This window comes from Podarcis liolepis, assembly GCF_965112155.1.
Source record: "Podarcis liolepis genome assembly, chromosome: 8".
In the NCBI taxonomy this organism is placed as follows: Eukaryota; Metazoa; Chordata; class Lepidosauria; order Squamata; family Lacertidae; genus Podarcis; species Podarcis liolepis.
In genome coordinates, this window is record NC_139560.1 from 37,895,915 (window position 1) to 37,917,190 (window position 21,276).

A 21,276-nucleotide genomic window follows, 5' to 3' on the forward strand; every position below is an offset into this window, starting at 1 on the left:
TGCTCCAGACTGCTTTCTGGATTTGTACCCTCCTGACCCACCTGTGGTCCTGCTTTGCAAAAACAGAATATGTAGGTTGGGGCTGGGCAAAACTGTGCATAATCCCACTGCACATTTGCACACTTGTTGCCCCTTGGCGCAAATGTGAAGCAGGCTAAAATGAGGCTATCAATCAAAGCAGATTGAGACAATAAATATTTGTATGCCAGTTGGGAGTAGAGGGAAATTGAGGTCAAAGGAAATTCATCTGCTCAAGTCTTAAACACCTCACAGAAACATTTTGGAGGGGATTATGGTACATTTTCCATCTCTAGAACTCTTAGTTAAAATACTTCCCTCCTCTATATAGCTAAAACATGTATGTCTGGGGTGGCAGTCCTTTAGCATTATATACACAGCAGAAGATCTCAAGAGGAGAGGGGAAATGTGGTCTTTATCTCTTCCCCATTCCTGAAACTCACCCCCTCCCCAAGAGACTCTGTTCCAGACTGCCTGGAGCCATGCACAGCCTGACGCCTTTTAGGGCATAGGAATACACTAACATTTTGTTACAGGTCCCACTGGTAGAATTATAATACTGGTCTCCCAGGGACTATGTAGGGGGTGAGATATATTGTTTGCCCTCCACTAGCCTGTAAACAGCACTGAAAATTTTATAAAAATGAAAAACAAAACACAACTTCCAACAGATTTATGTAATGTGGCTGCTACTCATGACTTCAGGATCAGATATCAGGATTATGAAGAAACAAATATGTTCAGAACAGTTAGTCTGTGCCTAGGAGCAGTTATGTGGCATCATTTTCGCTTTGATTGGACCCATCCTCATTAAATTACTAAATGAATGCATAGCATCATAATCCATTATTAGCAAATGAACATAACACAAATACGTTTTAATTAGCTCACCGAAAGATTAGAATATTTTAGTTACAGTGTAATTATTAGAGCTATGAATATGGAAAGCACACTGCAGGGAATTAAAGGGAAACCTTTTGGCAAAACATAAAGATCTAGAGTTGGGAATCTTTAGGGAATTAAGCCCTTTCCTGTTGGAGTTCAAGATTATTATTATTTCGTTTTTGTGTAGAAAATATCCAAAGTACCAAGCTGTCATGAGCCCCATAGCAGGCAGAAACTTGGGCTCCAATCATGATGAGAAAAGGCCAGCAAAGGCCTTGTAAAAGCCTGTCCACTAAAAGATCCTTGAACAGAGGTCCCAGAGACTGCACCCACTGAGCTCCTCAAAGGATGAAAACATCCTCACCTGGCGGCCCCTCACTGATCACCATCACAAGTCAGGAGCCAAGAGCAGATGGAGTGCCCTTTAAGTTCAGCATTCTCCAAGAGATGTGAGGTCCTTCCTGAGAGGGGTTTCCCAGATCAAGATCTAGAAAAGGCTTCACTTGAACTTCAAGCTTTGTTGGAGCAAGTTGCTTACTTGGCTTTTTCCATGGTCCCGGAGTCCCATCTTTATCTGTAGCTCCAAGAACTAACTTAGTTGGTCTTTAAGGTGCTACTGGAAGGAATTTTTTTATTTTGACTATGGCAGACCAACACGGCTACCTATCTGTAACTGTAGCTCCTTGAGTTGACCTGGTGTGTCCTGTAGGCTCCTGCTCTAGATCATGATGGAACACCAACACAAAAGGGATCCTCTTCTGGAACACAAAAAGTCACATGCGACCAAGATATTACTTAAATGTTTTAGTAAAGTACAGTTATTTAGTAAAGGTTGGGAAGTATGCAAATAACAAAATTGATTGAAACACATGGCTATGTTATAATAAGTTGTTTGTAGCTATGAGCTAAGCCTCAGTTAAGAATGAGGGAGGGAAGGGGAAAATAGGTAACTGAAACTGGAGGCCATTTTTTATCATGGGGGCTGGGGTTACTACTGGTAGCAGTGGCAACCAACTTTTTTCTCTTTCTCTCCCTCATCATTTAATCCCCACAACATTCCTGTAATATGAGTTAGGCGAAGAGTCCAAGGTCTCCCAATGAGCTTCATGGCTGAGTGGGCATTCATTGATTGATTGATTGATTGATTGATTGATTGAGTTTATATACTGCCCTATACCCAGAGGTCTGCACTGAGTCCCAGACAAGAGTGGGGGCACCAAAATTTGATGCATCTTTACACCCCACATGATGTTGTTCTGATATAGAAAGTATGGCCTGATTAGATCATAAAGAAGCATGAGAACAGTCCGGCCCTACCATGAGGCATAGGGAAGCAACCACCTCAGACAGCTGGTTTTCTGTGGGCAGCAAATTGCTAATTGAGTCATGTATTTGTGTTTTTACTACCAAGGAAGGGGAGAGGTGCTTGTAGAATTTTAAAACTCTCCTTGTTTATTATGCCCTATGACTTAGAATTGATGGGTGATTTTATGTTCTGCCTTAGGCTGCAATATGTTGTGGGCTGGCTCTAGCTAAAAGCACCGCTGTGCTTAGAACTGGAAGCAGGAAAACATAGCTATGGCGGAGAAGGACAGAAAGTAGCCAAAAAACAGAGCTGTGGTGCCCAGGAGGCTCTGGTAGTTTGCTTTCCCAACCTAGCATGATTCTCTGTTGAATTTGATTGAAGAACTCCCAGTTAGTGTGTGCAAGTATTGAGGGCATTAATTCCTTTCAGAGTAAAAGGATTACTGCTGAAGAAGGTATTCGAATAGTGACTCTAATATAATGTGCTAGACTCTCATAAAATTTACAATACTTGCTGAGTAATTAAACAGCACTGATCGCAGGAATTCTTTAATGAGCAGAGAGAGAAAGCACCATTTCATTTTGCAGCTTCATGGACATTTCTGCTAATAAGAAATTAGGATTCTGTAAACAGGCAGCTGGGTGCTGCCAATAACTGTTTTTAATGGTGAAGCTATTCCACTGCATCGCAGTTACATGAGGAATCTATTTACTTTTCCAATTTCCTCAAAATATTATCTTACATTTTTGCATATTTATGCAGTCAGTTTCTCTGAAAAAGAGTTCTCTTTGCAATGATTATGACAGGCAGCTTCAGCTGAGAATGCAAAGCAGACTCCCTAATAAAGAGCTTGAATACTTTTCTAGCCATCTGTTCTGGAGCAATCTGACTTCACCATGGCCTCATTTCATTGTGTTGTTGCTTAAGGGGACTCCACTGTAAATAATACCCAACAATTATTGAGGTTGTATGCATCTAGAGAAGAGATCAATGTGCTAACACTGTTTATGTTTACAAGTTTAAAGATTGAAGAACTGATATGTTATATTACAGATCTTCAAACCCCAAAATATTGGGGTACAATGCTCTCCATTTTGGATTTTAAAAAGCTTCTGTATTGTGAACACAGGTAACAAAACATCAATAAATAGATGTGCGTTTGTATAAAAGCCTGAAAACTATAATCCATTAAACGATTAATCTGGATTACTTGGATTTAAACTGGCTTTTATCTGCACTGTCTGAGTATGGCTTGAACTGGAATTCATTCACAGCAAACATACATGGAGATTTTCACTCTTGAGCAAGCAGGTACATCAATTTTAAGTTAACACACTGCATTTTGGGATGTAGTTTCTATGGGCAAAACATTCTAAGAAATAACTGAGGGTTCATCCCAGTAGCAGCTGTGAAGTCCTGGCTGGGTGCTACGATATCCAACAAGGGAATGCTAGAAACATCATTTGAATTACATATACTTCTCAAGAGGATCTCTCACATTAGCAACAACAAGCCAGCCATACAGTCTTCTTTGCTAAATCTCAGCGTTGTTGTTGTTGCTCATGTAAAAAATTATGTAGAAAAGCCAACAAAATTTCAGTAAGATGCTGTAAGCTTTGCTTCACATTTAAAAAAAATGATGTTTCATTTCCTTTACCTCTTTTTGGTACTGGACTTTCTCTATAGTGTCATTGGACGCTGCAATGTTTTGCTTTCCCATAGGAACCATCTTATCCTGCATGCTCCAAACAGATCTGTGGAAGTACTTTTAGTAGCCCCCCACAGAAAAAAAGCACAACCCATGTCAATGAAGAGTCCATTTTCAAATTCACAAATCTCAATTGAGCATGAGCTTGCTTGCACAAATATTTGAAGCTGAAAGGGGTCAAATTTGAGGATCACATATATGCTGATCTTATATGAGAAAAAGCAGCTGCTGTTCTAATGAGGACTAAAGCAATATATTGTATTCTGTATTTCTGGGGCTGACAAAACCATGCCCTAACATTTCGTAGAAGAGGAAGCTTAATAAGAGCACTACTTGAACTCTTCAGTATTATCATGACTCAGAAAGGTTGTTTAGAATCAGAGTAGTATGTACCGTCAAATGATGGCAGTTTATTATGTGTGACATGATAAAGTCTTGATCCTTCAAAAGCTTGCATTGTTTGCTCCAGGACTACAATGGCAGATGAATTTGTTTTTGCTTTTCATAACAGCAGATGAAAAGATTTTGTTTCCTACTCTGCTAGTAGCAAAAATAATGGATGTTCTTCAAACTAATGTTCAGATGGAGCAAACACAGGGAACTGATTATTAACTTCTCAGCAGGGAAGATGCTGTTACAATCTAAAGGCTTCCAGATTTCTTTCCTTATGTGATTTGTTATGAGACATATGGTACTCTGCCTTCTTTGTGCCTATTTATTTGTCAGATTTCAGTGGCACATCCACACTGGGGACTTTTAGGCTTGGTCTAATAATCCAAATGTATTAAGGCCAGTGCTTTTTTTTCTGGGGGTACACAGGGGGGACACATACCCCTAAACATTTTGTGAATCTACGTTTGGCCTCATTGAGGGGCAGTATTTCAGTATGAGTAGGAAATTGAGAGTCCCCCTAAACATTTTTTAAGGGAAAAAAGCATTGATTAAGGCTGATATTTCTAACAACCCATGATGGCTAAAGCAGATCTTCTAAAACATTCAGGGAGGATTTAAAGAGGTTACTGTATCTTGGGTAAATATTTAATTCAGACCTCGTTGGCTTCATTCAGGTCTACCTTTCCCCAAGTGGGTGATAAATCAGAGCAGGCTTTGGAAGAGAGAGTAATGAAGACCTCTGGAGGAGCAGCGCTAGTCATGTCCAAAGCGGAAGAGCTGTGGCTCAATGATGGAGCATGCACTTTGCATTCAGACAGTTCCAAGTGTTGTCAGAGAGCTGGAAAAGACTCCCATCTGAATCCCTCCCTATCAGTCAGTGTTGTTGCCAGAGAGCTGCTGCCAATGAGTGTTGATAGTATCATTGATCTACTTTGGTAAATGGCAGCTTTCTATGTTGCTGCATAAGCTAGCGGAGACATTCTAGGATCTGGTCACAGATCTCTCGTCTGCCTTACTATGATATTAAGCACCATAACATATGACTAAAGCAAATAACAATAAATTCATCAAAATACTACAATTCAGTAAAATCACAATAATTCAGAATACCAGAAAGAGCTGCTGAGCATTCTGGCTGCGGCATCTGTCATCCCATTGATTGCCAGGGTTGATTTGACTATTCTGGCTGGCTAGGCAGGTGTCCGCTTCCTCCCTCACCATTCCATGTGTGTCCCTCCCAAAGCTCTGTGCTTGGTGGAAGAGGACGACCACCCTAGATAGGTTGCATATGTGTGTGAATAAACCAGATATCCTAAAGACACAATAGTCTCCGCTGTCCATCATTCCAAAGAAACCGAACCCTGGATAAGCACCTGGTACCCCTAGAATTTTGCACAGCTCGGAGATTGAGGTGGTGTGCAACATTATTATTATCAGTGCTTTTTTCTGGGGGGGACACAGGGGTATGCATACCCCTAAACATTTTGTGAATCTAAAGGGAGAAGAAACTAAAAATTTTAGTTTCTTCTCTAGCATTGTGAATCGTCAGTTCTGTTGAATAGCACAGTGAATCGTCAGTTCCATTGCTACCCCCGATGGTGGCCTCATTTCCTGTCACAGTGTTTCCTGAGTCTCAGGCAGAAGCGAGCGTTTAATGTGTGAAGTAGGAGTTGGAATCTAGCACGGTTATTGGTCAGTTTTGTATTTACCACCTCCAACGGACACCAACAGCAAGCAGAGAAATCGGGAAGATGCTAGTGTACACAACCTCATGCCAGTGTGGATGTTACTGTGAGCTGTCAGCTGTGTAATAGGAGGTAATGCATGTTCCTTGTACTTTTGTCCATTTACTGTATTTATTTTTCCCAATTTGTACTATAAAATGGTGATTTTCTTGAGTCAAAATGAGAGTAGCCCTAAACATTTTTTTAGAAAAGAGAAGAAGAAGAAGAGTTTGGATTTGATATCCCGCCTTTCACTCCCTTTAAGGAATCTCAAAGCGGCTGACATTCTCCTTTCCCTTCCTCCCCTACAACAAACACTCTGTGAGGTGAGTGGGGCTGAGAGACTTCAAAGAAGTGTGACTGGCCCAAGGTCACCCAGCAGCTGCATGTGGAGGAGCGGAGATGCGAACCCGGTTCCCCAGATTACAAGTCTACCGCTCTTAGCCACTACACCACACTGGCTCCACACTGGCACCACACTGGTGATGATGAAGAAGAAGATGATTGATTAATTGGTCGTAGTGGTCCACTTGAACATACAATAAAATAATTGCCATACCTGATTTGTTGGCAAATGTAAAGGCCAACATAGAAAAAAATATGTATTATTTTTTGTATGTTCATTAAGGCAAAAGTGATGTGCAGTAATCAGTGATGGTTTGTTATTCCCTTCCACCATCGCGTATCTTGCCTCACAGCATTACATGAAAAAAGAAAGACAAACTTTAAAACATACTTTTAATCTTTCCTTCTTTAAACTTTTGGTTATCTATGGGCCCCAGATAGAATCAATGCTTTGGGCAACTTCTGAACAGCATTCAGTTTGTTTGAAGCTTTTTACCTGCCTGGCATATTTTTGGATCTATCCTCTTGTCTTGTGCTGTCTTCTTACCCATGAAGAACGAACAAAGGAGTCTGCTGTGCTTGGAGGCCCATTGATTCTTGCCCAGAGCATCAATCCAGTGAAAGGACCCACAAGAGATCATGATCTAAAAGGGAGGAGAATAAAACAAAGAACTGAGAAAACATTTTAAAATTATATGGCTTAAGTCTATGATTTCCCTTTCTCATGAAAAATGCAGTACCACTGGAAATAGTACCTTTTTACAAAAGGGAAATAAATATCCCTCAAATAAAAGCGCAGGTTTTTGAATTGTGTTTTGAAACATGGATCAAACTTTTCAAATTGGGTACCCAAAAGGAAACATGTTCAAGGAAATATTTGGCTCCAAGACTCCAGGCAGGAATTTTAGCTGTAATTGATCCCAAAGAAGCAAAACATAAAGGCAGCAGTAAGGAATTATTTACTAATAGCGGAATACAGAATGCAACCAGTTAATTTTTCAGCTTTTCCTATGAATAGGATTTAAACTAGAGATGGAGAATCTCTGGTCTTCTAGGTTTTATTGGACCCCAATTCCCATCAGCCCCAGCCAGCATCACCAATATCCAGGGATAATGGCAGTGAAGTCCAGCCACATCTGGATGGCCACAGATTCCCCACAACTTAAATCAGATCACAGTTTGAAGATGGCTATTGTCAGGGAATTGGAGGCAGAGAAGGAGGAGAAGGGGGAGAGAAGGGGCACTTAGAGAGATCCTGTGCCTTTAATCAGCAGTTGCTCTTCCTCGGATGAGGTAGAAGAGAAAGGACTGTTGGGAGACAATGAATGAAACAGGGAGGGGGGAGCCATTTCCGGGGCCCAGCCACTCTCAGAGCAGAGGAAGGAGGGGGGCTGGGCTTAGGAGGTGGGTCTGCTGGGGGGAAAAGCGGAAGGGGCCAGTCGAAGCAACTGACTCATTGTGATGGAGTGTTACTTTTGAACTCTTGTAAATACTTTGAAGCTGTGAATAAATCACTGTACGGATGGCTGTATTCCCGGAGTTTCTTATCTCAGCTAGCACTCTCAGCACATCCCTCACAGCTATGACAAGGAGATACAACAAGGGCAATATGTATTAGCCTTTGATTACCAAGGAGTATGTTTGTTTGTTTGTTTGTTTGTTTGTTTGTTTCATTTCTGTACCACCTTCATCTTACAAGGATCTCAAGGTAGTGTTCTCCTCCTCCCCATTTCATCATCACAACATCCCTGTGAGGTAGGTTAGGCTAAGAGATGGTAACTGGCCCAAGGTCCCCCAGTGAGTTTCATAGCTGAGTGAACCATTTTGCCATACTATTGCCTTCAAGCTATGTTGGTGGGCTACTGGGAAGCATCAGAATGGCTACTGTGGAAAGCAAGATGTTTGATTAGATGGCTCCTCAAGCTATCTAATAGGGCTCTTATATTCTATGATGTTGGTAGTAAAATGACTACAAATTGCTGCATCGGTGACCTGCCGAAATTGGCAAATCACAGTAAATGAAAATATAATGGGCTTGAAGCACAGATATTATGTGAATGCACATCACCATATACTCTGCAGCAACAGCCAAGAATAATAGCATTTTTAAAAACACAACTATTACATTAATCCAGAAATAACACGTTAAAATGCTAGGGATATTAATGTGGTGCATTGAGTTACTGAGAAAGGAACTCTCTATGAGTGATTTCAATGTGAAGTAAGAGGAGGGATCAAGACTTCTGGACCATAACCCAAATTTTAAAAAAGGATAAAACAATTAATGTCTTCTGGTCATGATGATTACACACTGTGGCCAGTATCAGTGCCAGTATGCCTCTGAATACTATTGTGCTCACGTCCTGTTTGTGGGCTTCCCACAGATATCTGGTTGGTCACTGTGGGGACAGAATACTGGACTACATGGGCCTTTGGCCTAATTTAGCAATGCAAGAAATGCCATTTATTAATGCCTATTTTCTTATAATACCAGTTCTACATTAACATAGGAAACTTCCCTATACAAAGTCAAACCATGGATCCATCTAGCATGGGGGAATCCAGAAGGCTGAGCTCAACAATGTTTCAGAGAAGTCTTTCCCAGCCCTATATGGAGATGCTGAGGATTGAATCTATGGCCTTTGCATGCAATGCATGCTCTCTACCACTGAGTCATCGCCATTCCCTAGACCTGTGGTTATTACAGTTGCAAATCTTTGTATATGAAGTACAAGCCAAAGCGACTGCACTCAATCCATGGCTCTGGAGAATACATGCTCTTGCTGGTTCAGGGGGAGCCAATTGCTTATGTCAAAATGGCTTTGCTCTGGTTTCTCCACCGGCTAAGATGCACTAAGGTCAGCTAAAAATATGTTGGCTTCAAGCACAGTATGACTATTCCATGTACGCAATTGATCTAATTGCTTTGTAAATGTTGCTGGGGTTACCATCTTCTTTGTTGCCTTCAGATAATGCCTGTCATTTCAGGAATTTCTTGACATCTCACATTATTACACGAACCAGCCCTAAGTAGCTGCTCTAATTATATAACGGATATAAGTGGAAGTGGGCTTGCCATTTTCTTGACTGTAGTATAAGTCACCTCCAGACTGTCACTGTTTTGTGGGAGAGATTGAAATACATACCAGAAATTGGATTAAATGGCACTGTTGTCTTGGAAAAACAAATCAACTTTTTATGCGGCTTTTTCCAGTTTAGAAAGTGATGGAGAAATGCGCTGAAAAATATGGAATGAAACCATACCAGACCCTGCTTAACTTTGCGAATGTGCTAGCAGTTTCATTGCTGCAGCAATGTATAACCACCACGTAAACATATCGGAACAATTCAAGTTGAATGCTCATTGTCATATAACTTATCTGAAAACAATTCAGAACAAATGCTCAGACATGGTCCAACCTGCATCTAAGCTTTGTGCAAACCAATCAGGGTGATTGTTCAATAAACAAGTCATCTAAAGGGAAAGGTAAAGGGACCCCTGACCATTAGGTCCAGTTGTGGCCCACTCTGGGGTTGCGGCGCTCATCTCACTTTATTAGCCAAGGGAGCAGGCGTTCAGCTTCCGGGTCATGTGGCCAGCATGACTAAGCCGCTTCTGGCGAACCAGAGCAGCGCACGGAACTGCTGTTTACCTTCCTGTCGGAGCGGTACCTATTTATCTACTTGCACTTTGACATGCTTTCGAACTGCTAGGTTGGCAGGAGCTGGGACTGAGCAACGGAAGCTCACCCCGTCGCGGGGATTTGAACCACTGACCTTCTGATCAGCAAGTCCTAGGCTCTGTGGTTTAACCCACAGTGCCACCCGCGTCCCTTAACAAGTCATCTAGAGGAGCCCAAACTGTTCCCCTGAATCTCATGCGTCTGATGTGTTATGTCTGACTATTTGTGTCATTTGGAACAGTGATGACTCATTCATGTATGCAACTCATTACTAAATTAATGAGCAACATGTGCATGAGAACCAGACAACATACAAAGAGTTGTTAATAACCAAGTGACTTCCATTGTGGTGGTATAATTTCAATACATGATTACAGTGCTGAGCATTTTTATCCCACTATTTATTTACATTTTTATCTTCCCTATAAGAAGCTCAAAGCATTGTGCCTACTTCAGTCTCCTTTCTCCTCCCTCCATTTTATCCTTACAATAATCTTGTGAGCTAGGCTAGGCTAAGAAAGAGTGGTTGGCCCAAGGTCACCCAGCAAGCTTCATGGCTGAGTGGGGATTTGATCTCAACCCTGGTCTCCTGACTGCTAGGCCGACACTCTAACCACTACATTGCATTGACTCTCTTGGCAATAGCATAGTATACAATCCATAGGAGGATTAGAGTGCTCTCTTAGCTGAGAAATAAGAAAATACTGGCAACTGCCCATATTGGCTAGAATCACGTTAATTTTAAGAATTCCCAGATGGTGCAGGAATGCACAGCCCATGCTGTTTTGTTGCTTCCCCCATCAGTCATGTGATTAGATGAGGGATCAGGGTGGCCTGTAGGGACTGGCAATGCTGTTGTGGCCCACTGAACTCTTAAAATTAACCATGTGCAGAGATGCTTCAGTAACACGGAAATTCATAAAGGCATAGTGGCATGTGGTGCATTGCACACAATGACTGAAAATGAGCAACAGGAAAGCAGAGATATGGAACTTCATGGGTTTTGAAGGAAAAAGGATGGGAGAATGATAGAAACTGGAAAACAGGATCAGGTTTTCGCAACTGTGGGATATTTCCAGTAAACCAACAGCCTGTTCCTCCCTATTCCTCAGTGTTATCTCAACATCAAACCACATGTATTAAATGAACATGATGAAAGAGGAGAACTTAATATCCTTGCAGTAAAACAGGTCTTTGGTTTCAATTGTGTTTTTGTGTGACCCTGGATTTTTATATCACCTTTTGCTTAGTGCTGATAACCATAGAGAACCTGCTTGCTTAAGGTATGTTTAGAACAGGGGTTGGGGGACCTGTGACTCTCCAGATACGCTGGACCATAGCTCCCATTATCCCTGACTATTGCATTTGCTAGCTGAGGCTGGTGGGAACTCTAGTTCCCCAGCCCAGGGGAAATGAAGTACTCAAAAAGCAGAGTGCTGAGCAACTTATTTTACAAGATGTTCAAGACTCTCAAAATTGAATGGGGAGGACAGGATACTTCCTGCATAAATACTTTGATTGCTGTGGTTTTCCCTCTTTAGACACATTATATAAACTGGGCAATCAGAAGAACTAATGCTGAAGAAAATGGGCTCCTTCAGCTGTACATGATTTTCTGTTGCTTGTTCAGATACACTAGTGTACTTGATCCCAGATACAAGGCCAGCTCTACCAATAGGTAAAGTGGGGCAACTGCCTCAGGGGGTAGGTGGATGTTTGGCTGTTCCTCCTAAGCCTCCTAGTCATTCCCTCTGTTGAAGGACAGGTGCTACACAACCCATGAGGGTCCCCTAAGCAAGCCTCCTACCTTGGATGAAGTGGCAGGTGTTACTCCATCACCAGTGTTGAAGTAATACAGGCAAGCAATTGCCTGCCCAGTCAGCTTCTGTACATGGAAAAGGAGTGGTGGAGGTGCCATTTTGTCCTTCCCCTCATGCAACAAAATGTATTGGGCCAGCCTTACCTTATTTATCCTGGGAGCAATTCAGAAATAAGATCTGAAATAATGAGATTGGACTGCAAGATGCTTTGGAAATATAATACCATTCGCATGCCAGACCACAATAAACCGGCTGTTATCTAATGCAATCTCATTGGAAGAATACAGCACAACCAATAAGACCTTCTTTTCTCCTACAAAACAACTATATATATTTTTAATGATTTGTTTAAAAATGTATTTATTTCTCCTATTGGACTTCAGTTTTGTGTGCAATGCACATCAGCAAAAGTTGCTGGAGAATATCTTTAAAATTATAGTACATTAAGGAATGGAAGTGTCATGTTATTTAGGTCTATGACGTTGCCTATAATTTTGCTATACATTATTATTTTCACCACCAGGAAAGGCTGCTTATATATGCATTCATATTTAACCATGGCTGCCATATACAATTAAAGCAATGCACAAGTGATAAGCACTTTCCTTTGTGGCCTATTATTATGAATAACATTTAGAACTCATTGTAATACTGTAGCTCTAATCATAACAAACTTGCTTAGTATTCATGGGACTGGAAAGCAAATTTTGTTCCATTATAATTTAGCAACAGTTAATGGGAACATTTTTCCTTTTTGTGTATGCTTTTTTTAAAAAAAATGTTCAGTTTATAACAGTTTCACATCTGCTGTAGAACACTTGTAGAAACAGCGTTCTGGAATGTTTCTTAAAGTCATTATCGGGTATGCTGATCTTTTACATGAGATTATGAGAGTCCACAGTGATAACTTCCTAAAACGAATTTTTCCAAAAGTTTCTGGTGGATGGTAATGGTTCCTTGGTGACCAGTGCATGCTAAAACAAGATGTAAATATAAGAAACTTGCAAAATGTTTGTAACTATGTTTGTAAATATAGGGTGTTTATGGAGGAGAAAGAGACTGTATAAGGAAGGGACCTCTGGGGATTGCACAGAGATGCATTGCACACTATCCCTTTAGTATGAAAATGCACGGCTTCTTTTTGATCCAGGATTTCTGTTTTAATTATTAGATATGTATCCAAGCCCACTTGCTATGGTTTGGAAAATAGTGGAGCCCAGAGACTCACAGCAGTTTGCACATTCTTTTTTTTAAAAAAAATAATAATAAATTTTTTCCCACCCAGTCCGTGTGGAATTTTTCTGAACAGACCAAGACAGCTTCTTCTGCCTTTTCGTTGCCTTCAAGAATTTAAAATTAGTTGTGCAGTAGCAGAATCCTAAAAGTGGGAGGACGATGGCCTTCAACCACCTAAAAATGGAATTTTGTTTTTTTAGAGTTACAGTCCCTGCAACTACTAAATAATGCTACCCAATTTGACTGTTGCTCCCTCCACATCCCCAAGGGATGGGACAATACAGATGGAGCCAGCATACATGGTTGCACACAAGAGTACAGCAAACTTCCACAGCAAGCAATCCTTTTCTCTTCCCACACCCTCCATTTTGCTTAACATCAAGCCTGATGAAGATCTCTGAGACACTGAAATCTTACTCATTTTGTAACATTTCAGATGACCCTATTAGAAATATTTCCCAACTGCAGATTTTGGATTTTTTTCTCATTCTTTCTAATTACTTTCTCTGTTAACTCTTTTTTTAAAAACAAAACAAAACATTTTCACCTTGTGTTCTTGAACTGACTGATATCTGGCTTTCTGAATGTGTTCAGTCATACCATTTTTCTCCTTCTCCAGAGCTGTAAAAATGACTATGCTTATGCTACATTGAGCCATATTCCTGAGGTTGCTTTTGGTTTTGTACACTGTTTATATTTCAATGCAGCCGGGCAACTAGAACTAAAGAGAAGCCAGATGAATAGGCAGGTCTCCAAGGACAACAAGAAAATACTGTAGGGACCACCCACATCTCCAAGATCACAGATGGCAACTACTGGTCTCTAACTAAACAGATGGATCACAGTACTGTTTTGGATTTTCAGGGACTGGATGGAATACTTGTGGAAGAGAGAGGCATGAGCAGCTACTTGGACATCTGAGGGTGTCAGCGATTTTAAAAAGTGTGACCTGGATTATTTAAGTCTCTTTCTGCCAGTAGTCAATGGGGGAGGGAGAAGCTCTAGGGATACATTATATTCTACCAATTCTTGTGTCATTTAGTAGATCAGAAAAGATGAGTCCTGATGCTCAAGTTGCATCTTTCCCAGGACACAAGCACTTACGTTGAGTCAATGGCAAATGCTTGAAAATTGTCATACAGAGACATGGCAAGTCATGCTTATGAATTGGTGCTCTTCCCAGGCATTCATCTGCTCAGTCTGACACCCCAGCTGCCAGGGTAGCTTTTTATAAGGGCACAACAGAACATTTCCTGGATCAGCATTGAAGTATTAAACTTAATGTGGGAAGCATACGTACAGTGGTGCCCCGCAAGACGAATGCCTCGCAAGACGGAAAACCCGCTAGACGAAAGGGTTTTCCGTTTTAGAGGAGCTTCACAAAACGAATTTCCTATGGGCTTGCTTCGCAAGATGAAAATGTCTTGCGAGTTCCTGCGGGGTTTTTTTCCTTTTCCCCCCCTTTTTCCCAAGCCGCTAAGCCATTTATCAGCTGATCCGCTAAGCCACTTAACAGCTGATCCGCTAAGCCGCTAAGCCGCTTATCAGCTGATCCGCTAAGCCGCTACGCCGCTTATCAGCTGATCCGCTAAGCCCGCTAAGCCGCAAATAGCGCTAATCCGCTAAGCCGCTAATGGGCTTGCTTCGCAAGACGAAAAAACCACAAGACAAAGAGACTCGCGGAACGGATTCTTTTCGTCTTGCGAGGCACCACTGTATTTAGCTTCACCCCAGTAGTGAGGCTAAACCCACTCATTGGTGGAGGTAAAACCTATTCACCATCTCTCAGATGTAACAAAAGAGAAAATAGACACAAAATACATGAACTACAGGGGGGGGATTGTGGATCCCACTTATTAAATTACTTGCATCTTTTCATCTTGGTTATCTGTTTGTTTTTCTGTTTGTTTTTCTTCAAGATAATGGTCTAATAGATTTGTACAGTGTGTTCATATTGGACATCTGTTATCATTTCCTTTGCTAAAATCCTAGAAACCTTTAAAGGTCTATTTATCCTCAGTTGTATTTACCCTGCATATGTACAGTGGTACCTCAGGTCACAGACGCTTCAGGTTACAGACTCCGCTAACCCAGAAATAGTACCTCTGGTTAAGAACTTTGCTTCAGGATAAGAACAGAAATCATGCTCCGACGGTGCGGTGGCAGCAGGAGGCCCCATTAGCTAAAGTGGAACCTCAGGTTAAGAACAGTTTCAGGTTAAGAATGGACCTCTGGTACAAATTAAGTTCTTAACCAGAGGTACCACTGTAGTTTCTTTTTATTGTTTTAACTTTTTTAAAAGAAGAAGAAGAAGAATGAATTGTGTCTTTGTATTGTCTCTCTCTCGACAAGGTTTTCAGTGGTGCAGTTTTCCTGACCATTAGTGCAAGGACATTCTTCATGGCCTTCATATGTTGCGTGAGTGTTGCCACTGTCAGAAGTGAGTTGAATGCTCTGACACAGCTTTTGCCAATCGTCACTGACAATCCGCTCGGCACGCCTTTCTCAGTGCAGCGATGCATCTCCTTGCAGGCAGCAGGTCTGTACTTCACTACAGCTTTGCCCTTCGCAGAGATAACAGGCTCCGTGCCTTTAACTTATCACATTATCCCATATAGTAGCAAATGCATTATTTGTCTGTGGGTTGTTATACAATCAAAGAGGGCACCAACCATGGTTTGCAGAAGTACAAAAAGAAAAATAACATAAAGGGGAAGGCTAAAACAGCCCAGTGGGGGCTAAGGTATGCTCAGAATGTTGCCTGTTGAAAGGGGAAGGGGAAATGGAATCGCCTGGAAGATGGCATGGGCAGCTACAACCAGGGCTGACCCTTTCAGTAGAAAGGGTGAGGCAAATATCTCAGGCAAGAAGTGCTGGGGATTCAGAAGGCAGAGGGGCGAGTCCCTTCAGCCCTTCTTTTTCTTCTTCTTCGCCTCTTGGCTGCATACTTCTATTGGACAAGAGGCCTGTCCCACACTCCATAACTAGCCTGCTTCCTTCTGGTATGATGGAGGATGCTATTCTGTTGCCAACATTGAAATGAAATTCAACTGCTAGTCCAGTCAGTTGCTGTACATGAAATGTGTGTGGGAGGGGTAATCTTGTCCTTCACCACAGGCAGCAAAATGTCTTGCGTTGGCCCCGGCTGAAACAAGAACACTCCATGCTGTAATATTTTAATCTACATAACTGACTCAGCAGCAGCTAGCCCCCAAGCGGCTCTTCTTCCTGTTGAGTCCTGGGCTAGCTCTGCTGTGCCACATCATTCATGCCCCTCGTTAACACTAGCTCTCCTTTCAGAGTGTGCCAGTATCCAAGGCATTCATCAGAGAACCCATTAAACACACTACATTATACAATATTAAAAGCCACTAAACAAGTGCGTACAAATTACAAATACAATCATTCTCAGCGAATACATTTCGGAATTCTGTCAAAACAATACATTAATTCTTCACTAAAGTATCATCAGAAATGCCTTCTGGAACTGAAAAGGGAAACCAGCCAAAAAATTCATTTTGCTGGCCTGTGAGTTATAGTAAAATCATACAGCTGCAATGAGAGACATCAGTGAGTAATTCAAGAACTCGAGTCTTTCGTTTGTGCCATCCATTTTAAAGCATTATGATCTGCTTGAAGATTAAAATGACGACCACACAGATAGCACTGTAGATGTTGCTTACCCCAATTGACACATAGAGATCAGCCTTTTTTTACCCATCAGGTCAAGTCCTTGGCACATCATCATCACCACTGATTTATTTATCGCCTCCTATACCACTGTCTCAAGGTGATTTACACTAAAGATGGTTAAAAACCGTTAAAAACACAAAACAGCTAGTAAATTTATAACAACACTAAAGCCATAACAAATGGACACTTGTGGTAAGGGCTCTTGTATCCAGCTGGGAAAGCCTGTCAGAACAGGCATGTCTTCAACTGTTTCCAGAAAGTGCAGACAGTGGGCACCTGTCATCTTTCACAGAACAGGGCCTGCCACACTAAAATCCCTGCCACAAGTTACTCCAAAGGGGGTTTCTAAGATCTTTGGAACTTGCAGGAAAACCTCTCCTGTAGATTGCAGTGATCAAAGAAATGTAATTGACTGGTTGATATTTTAAAGAACAAGCCTGCAATGTGCCTCTTATAAACGTGTATGCAGCAATCCACAGCAGGGCCATCAGCAGCCAGCATGGGCAGGCATCTTCCAAAGCCCCACCACTTCTGATTCCTCCTTGTGCAGTTCTCAAGGGAAACATCCAGTAATTAACCATGTCGTTTTGGACTTAGTGCATTGAATTTTATGCATTTGGGTCATATTTGGAGATGTTCTCTCTACATGAATGGCCATGGAAGTCAAAAGTTGAGACTGTGCATGTGCTAGGCTGGCATGCCAACCCTCCCATCTGCACGATTGTCTGGATTACAGAGAAAATAACATCCATTTTGGCCCACCATCTTAGATGTTATTTGGATGTTGCACTACACCAGAGGTTGCCATCCTTTGGGGCCATTGGGTACATTTGGAATGTTAAGAAATTCCAAATGGGCATCAGAGATTCTTCAGGCATTGATCACAAAAAGGTTAACATGTCTAAAGAAAGTAGCAAATGAGACAGGACCACAAAATGGTGCAGGCATGCCCCCAATCAAACATTCCCATCAATGGGGGAAAGTCACCTACATCAGCCACTGCTTCTTACAGAGAAAAAAACTCTGCACCACCAGAAAGGAAGGTGAGAAGGAGGGTGTCCTATCCTGGCATCCAAGGGAATGTGTGCATTTCAGTGGGGTATGTTCAGTGTAGGAGAGGGTGAATTAGTGCAAACAGAGACTGAACAGGAAGAAAAAGTAGTGTTTTGCACGCTGTGGATTTCTATGGGGATATTTACTGAAACCTTTCCTGGGTGCCATATCCCTGCACTATACGCAATGCTATCAGCAAGGTAAACTGCTTTGAAACCCTGAGAGCTTTCAGCACAAACCCCATTAACCTTTGACTGGACTGCTATTAAAACCAAGTGGCATGACAGCAAATGGGCAAAGTCCAGCTGACATATGGAATGCCTTATGTAATGACTTCCCTCTGGAAGTCTGTCACGGGGACTATACTGCAATATTTGAAATATCAAAAGAACTATTTTCTTCTTTTTTGCCTATCAAACTGCTTTCAGCTCCACTTTCTATGTTGTGACCGTGTCATTCCTACAGGCAAGGAAATTGCCTGTAATCCAGTGCATGCTAAACATTGCTCCAGAACAATCTGCTTCTTAGCTAGCAGATTGTACTTTCCTTGCTGCCATTCAGCCGTTTGGGTTTGAAGGAAGAGCTGGAATTATCGTTGCTGCCAACACATTAGTGACTCACTTCAAGTAATGTAATTGCATTTTTTTGAGGTGAGTACATAATGTGCCAGACCAGATCACAGGGAGATGAAGCTTTCTCCCCACTTGCCAAGCTCCATTATGATCCCTCAGAACCCACTCAACCAGTACTGACATGGGTGTTGAAGGGAGCCATCTGATAGCCTTCAGTCCCAGTGGCAAGAGTTTCTTTTTCTTTCTAGGGAGTCATGGACATATATGCAATTTGATGAACATAATAAACCTTATGATACAATCCTCCAGCAACCTATCTGAGTACTTGCAGAGCCACTTTCAGTGATAACTGGGAATTTCTCAGTGACTTTGTTTTCAGCCTCTGTCACCTGAGCGTTACCATGAGAACATTAATCCCCAAGTGGTTTCTTACGCAGCAGTACATAGGGAAGAACATTGAGTTAAGGGTGTTTCATAGCATACCCAGGCTGTCACACTGTTCGTGTTTTGTCTTTTCATAAGCGGTAAACAATAAGTGTTGAACTGTCATATATCATGAGCTGAGCAGGTCTAGTGATCAACAGTACAGCAACATGTAACCTATGCACGTATACTGTGCCAACTTGAGTACATTTCTCTTGATAACAGTGAATAGCGTAGGCGATCAGTGAACTTTGCTGGGAAAAAATGAAATCTGTATTGCTGAAAGAAACTTCTGCCATTTAAAAATTCAACACTGGAAAAAGGTACCCTCAATCCTAAAACCATCATTGATCTACTTATTCAATGTTGCCATGCTATTTTTGAAATGATGTGGGGGTTTTTAACGTAAATGTAATTAAACATCTCTACCTTGTACAACAAAGTCTTTTAATTCACACCTTTCAAGTCTTTGTAGAATGTCAAGAACTTTGTTAAAACCAAGATACAGTTGATGAACTGTGTTTTACTTGTCTTTTCTTTTAAATTATGTTTACAATATTTTTGTCAGGAGGCTGTAAATATTTAGGCTGCAGTCCTTTCCACACACTTAACTGCATCCCCTATTGCATTTTCTGCCAACCCTCTGCTATAATTAAACTTCTGAGGAGATGAAATCTACCAAATTTCAGGCTAATAAGGATGGAGGGGGAGTGCAATGCAATAGTTTTGTTTTAAGTTTCAGGTTGCTTTAAAGAAAGAATATACCTTTAAATAAATTAAAGACTGGATGGAATTTTTAGGCATACTGAGGTGAAGAAGTCTCCCAGGTTTCAGACAACTAGGTGAGGATTGTTTGTCCAAGACAAGTGTGGGAAACCTTTTTCTCTCCAGTTGTTGGTGGAGTGCCAATTTGGTCCTGCAACCATGGCCCTGGCACTGAAATTTGTGGGTGCTTGGCCCCTTCATGGGGAATTTTGTGGATGCTTGGGCATGCAGGGCTCCAGGGAGTTGGCACCAATGGCTCCCACCATCCCTAGTCATGCTTGCTGTAGCTAATGGGAAATGAGCAATTCAACTGTCTAAGAAGCTCACCTGTTAGAGGTTCAATGTTGTATCAGTTTGGGGCTCGTGCAAAACTGAAACTAACAACCCTCTGAAACCAGCCTGAAGCTTTAGGACCAGCCTTATTTGCTTTGGACTGCTTCAGACATGAACCATTCCAAATACATCCAAAGCAATTCAGTATCTGGTCATCATCCAAAGTAAATGCACAACCCTACTATCTAAGATTAACTTGGTGTATCAATTGTCCAAGATGAGCTATAGATCCTTGATGATAATCTGCTGTGATTACAGTTATGATATGTAGATGACAAGCTGTACTCCATCACTTTCTCTGCTGGGCCAGTTCTGTAGCAAACAACGTGGTCTGGGTATCATAGAATTGTAGAGTTGGGAGGGATCTCAAGTGTAATCTAGTCCAAACCCTTGCTATGCAGGAATCTCAACTAGAGCATCCAAGACAGATGGCCTTCCAGCCTCTGCTTAAAAACTTCCAGTGAATTAGAGTCCACAACCTCCTGAGGGAGTCAATTCCACTGTCCTATAGCTGGTTCTGGTTCTTCCTCCCTAAGTGCACAATCTGTTAAGGTTGTATTGAATCAAAATGCAGTCTAGTTTTATCAGTCTGTTTCTTCACTTTAATGGGTAGCATGGCGTGAATCAACATCCAAGGAACTGAAGTGAACGTAGCTGATTTTAAGGTTTATCTCCAGAAAATAGGTCACTAGTTAGTTAGTTAGTTAGTTAGTTAGTTAGTTAGTTAGTTAGCTAGTTAGCTAGTTAGCTAGTTAGCTAGTTAGTTAGTTATTATACCACCCTTCATATGAAGATCTCAAGGTTGTTCACGGCATAAAAATAAAAGAGCAAACAAGAAGAGCAAACAAACCAATAAGCCCACCACCCACAAACATATTTAAGAGGATGCATGATGTTCTCTTCATGCACTGTGTAGGTATGTGTAGCAGCATGAAAGAGCATTTTGTGTGAAGCTGGGTAAATATCCCAGTTGACACTCTAATCCCATTGTTTATGCTATTCAATAGTGCTTTTTCACTCACAACCACAATCTTATCCTTAATTTCCCACTAATCCTTTGACTCCTGCATTATACAAAGTAATACATTTCATATATCACATGGTCTTTAATCCTTTTCCCTTCTCGGAATTATAGCTTTTAGTATGCTTAGATATATATATATATATTAAAAGGAATAAATGCCTTTGGGTTTTAAATAATTAATGTTTCTGTATGCAAACTCAAACTGTATTCTGACCATTAAAACCCAAGTGCTCTTTGTTAACTGGAAATATGTTCACCAATAAATTGAGCTGCAATGTAAACTTAATCACTGATT

General features: G+C 41.3%; 1 protein-coding gene across 1 annotated transcript in view; it reads right to left on the reverse strand.

Annotated features, from left to right (window-relative positions):
- Positions 1-1,565: 1,565 nt before the first annotated feature.
- The window catches only part of LOC310713619 (uncharacterized protein), a 59,089-nt gene continuing 39,378 nt past the window's right edge, over positions 1,566-21,276 (reverse strand). The window contains exons 4-5 of the mRNA XM_083518083.1: positions 6,876-7,023; positions 1,566-1,661 (exon numbers count right to left, since the gene is read on the reverse strand). Of these exons, the coding sequence (XP_083374209.1) occupies positions 1,627-1,661; positions 6,876-7,023 (183 nt within the window). The 3' untranslated portion in view covers positions 1,566-1,626. The remainder of the gene's footprint in view (positions 1,662-6,875; positions 7,024-21,276) is intronic.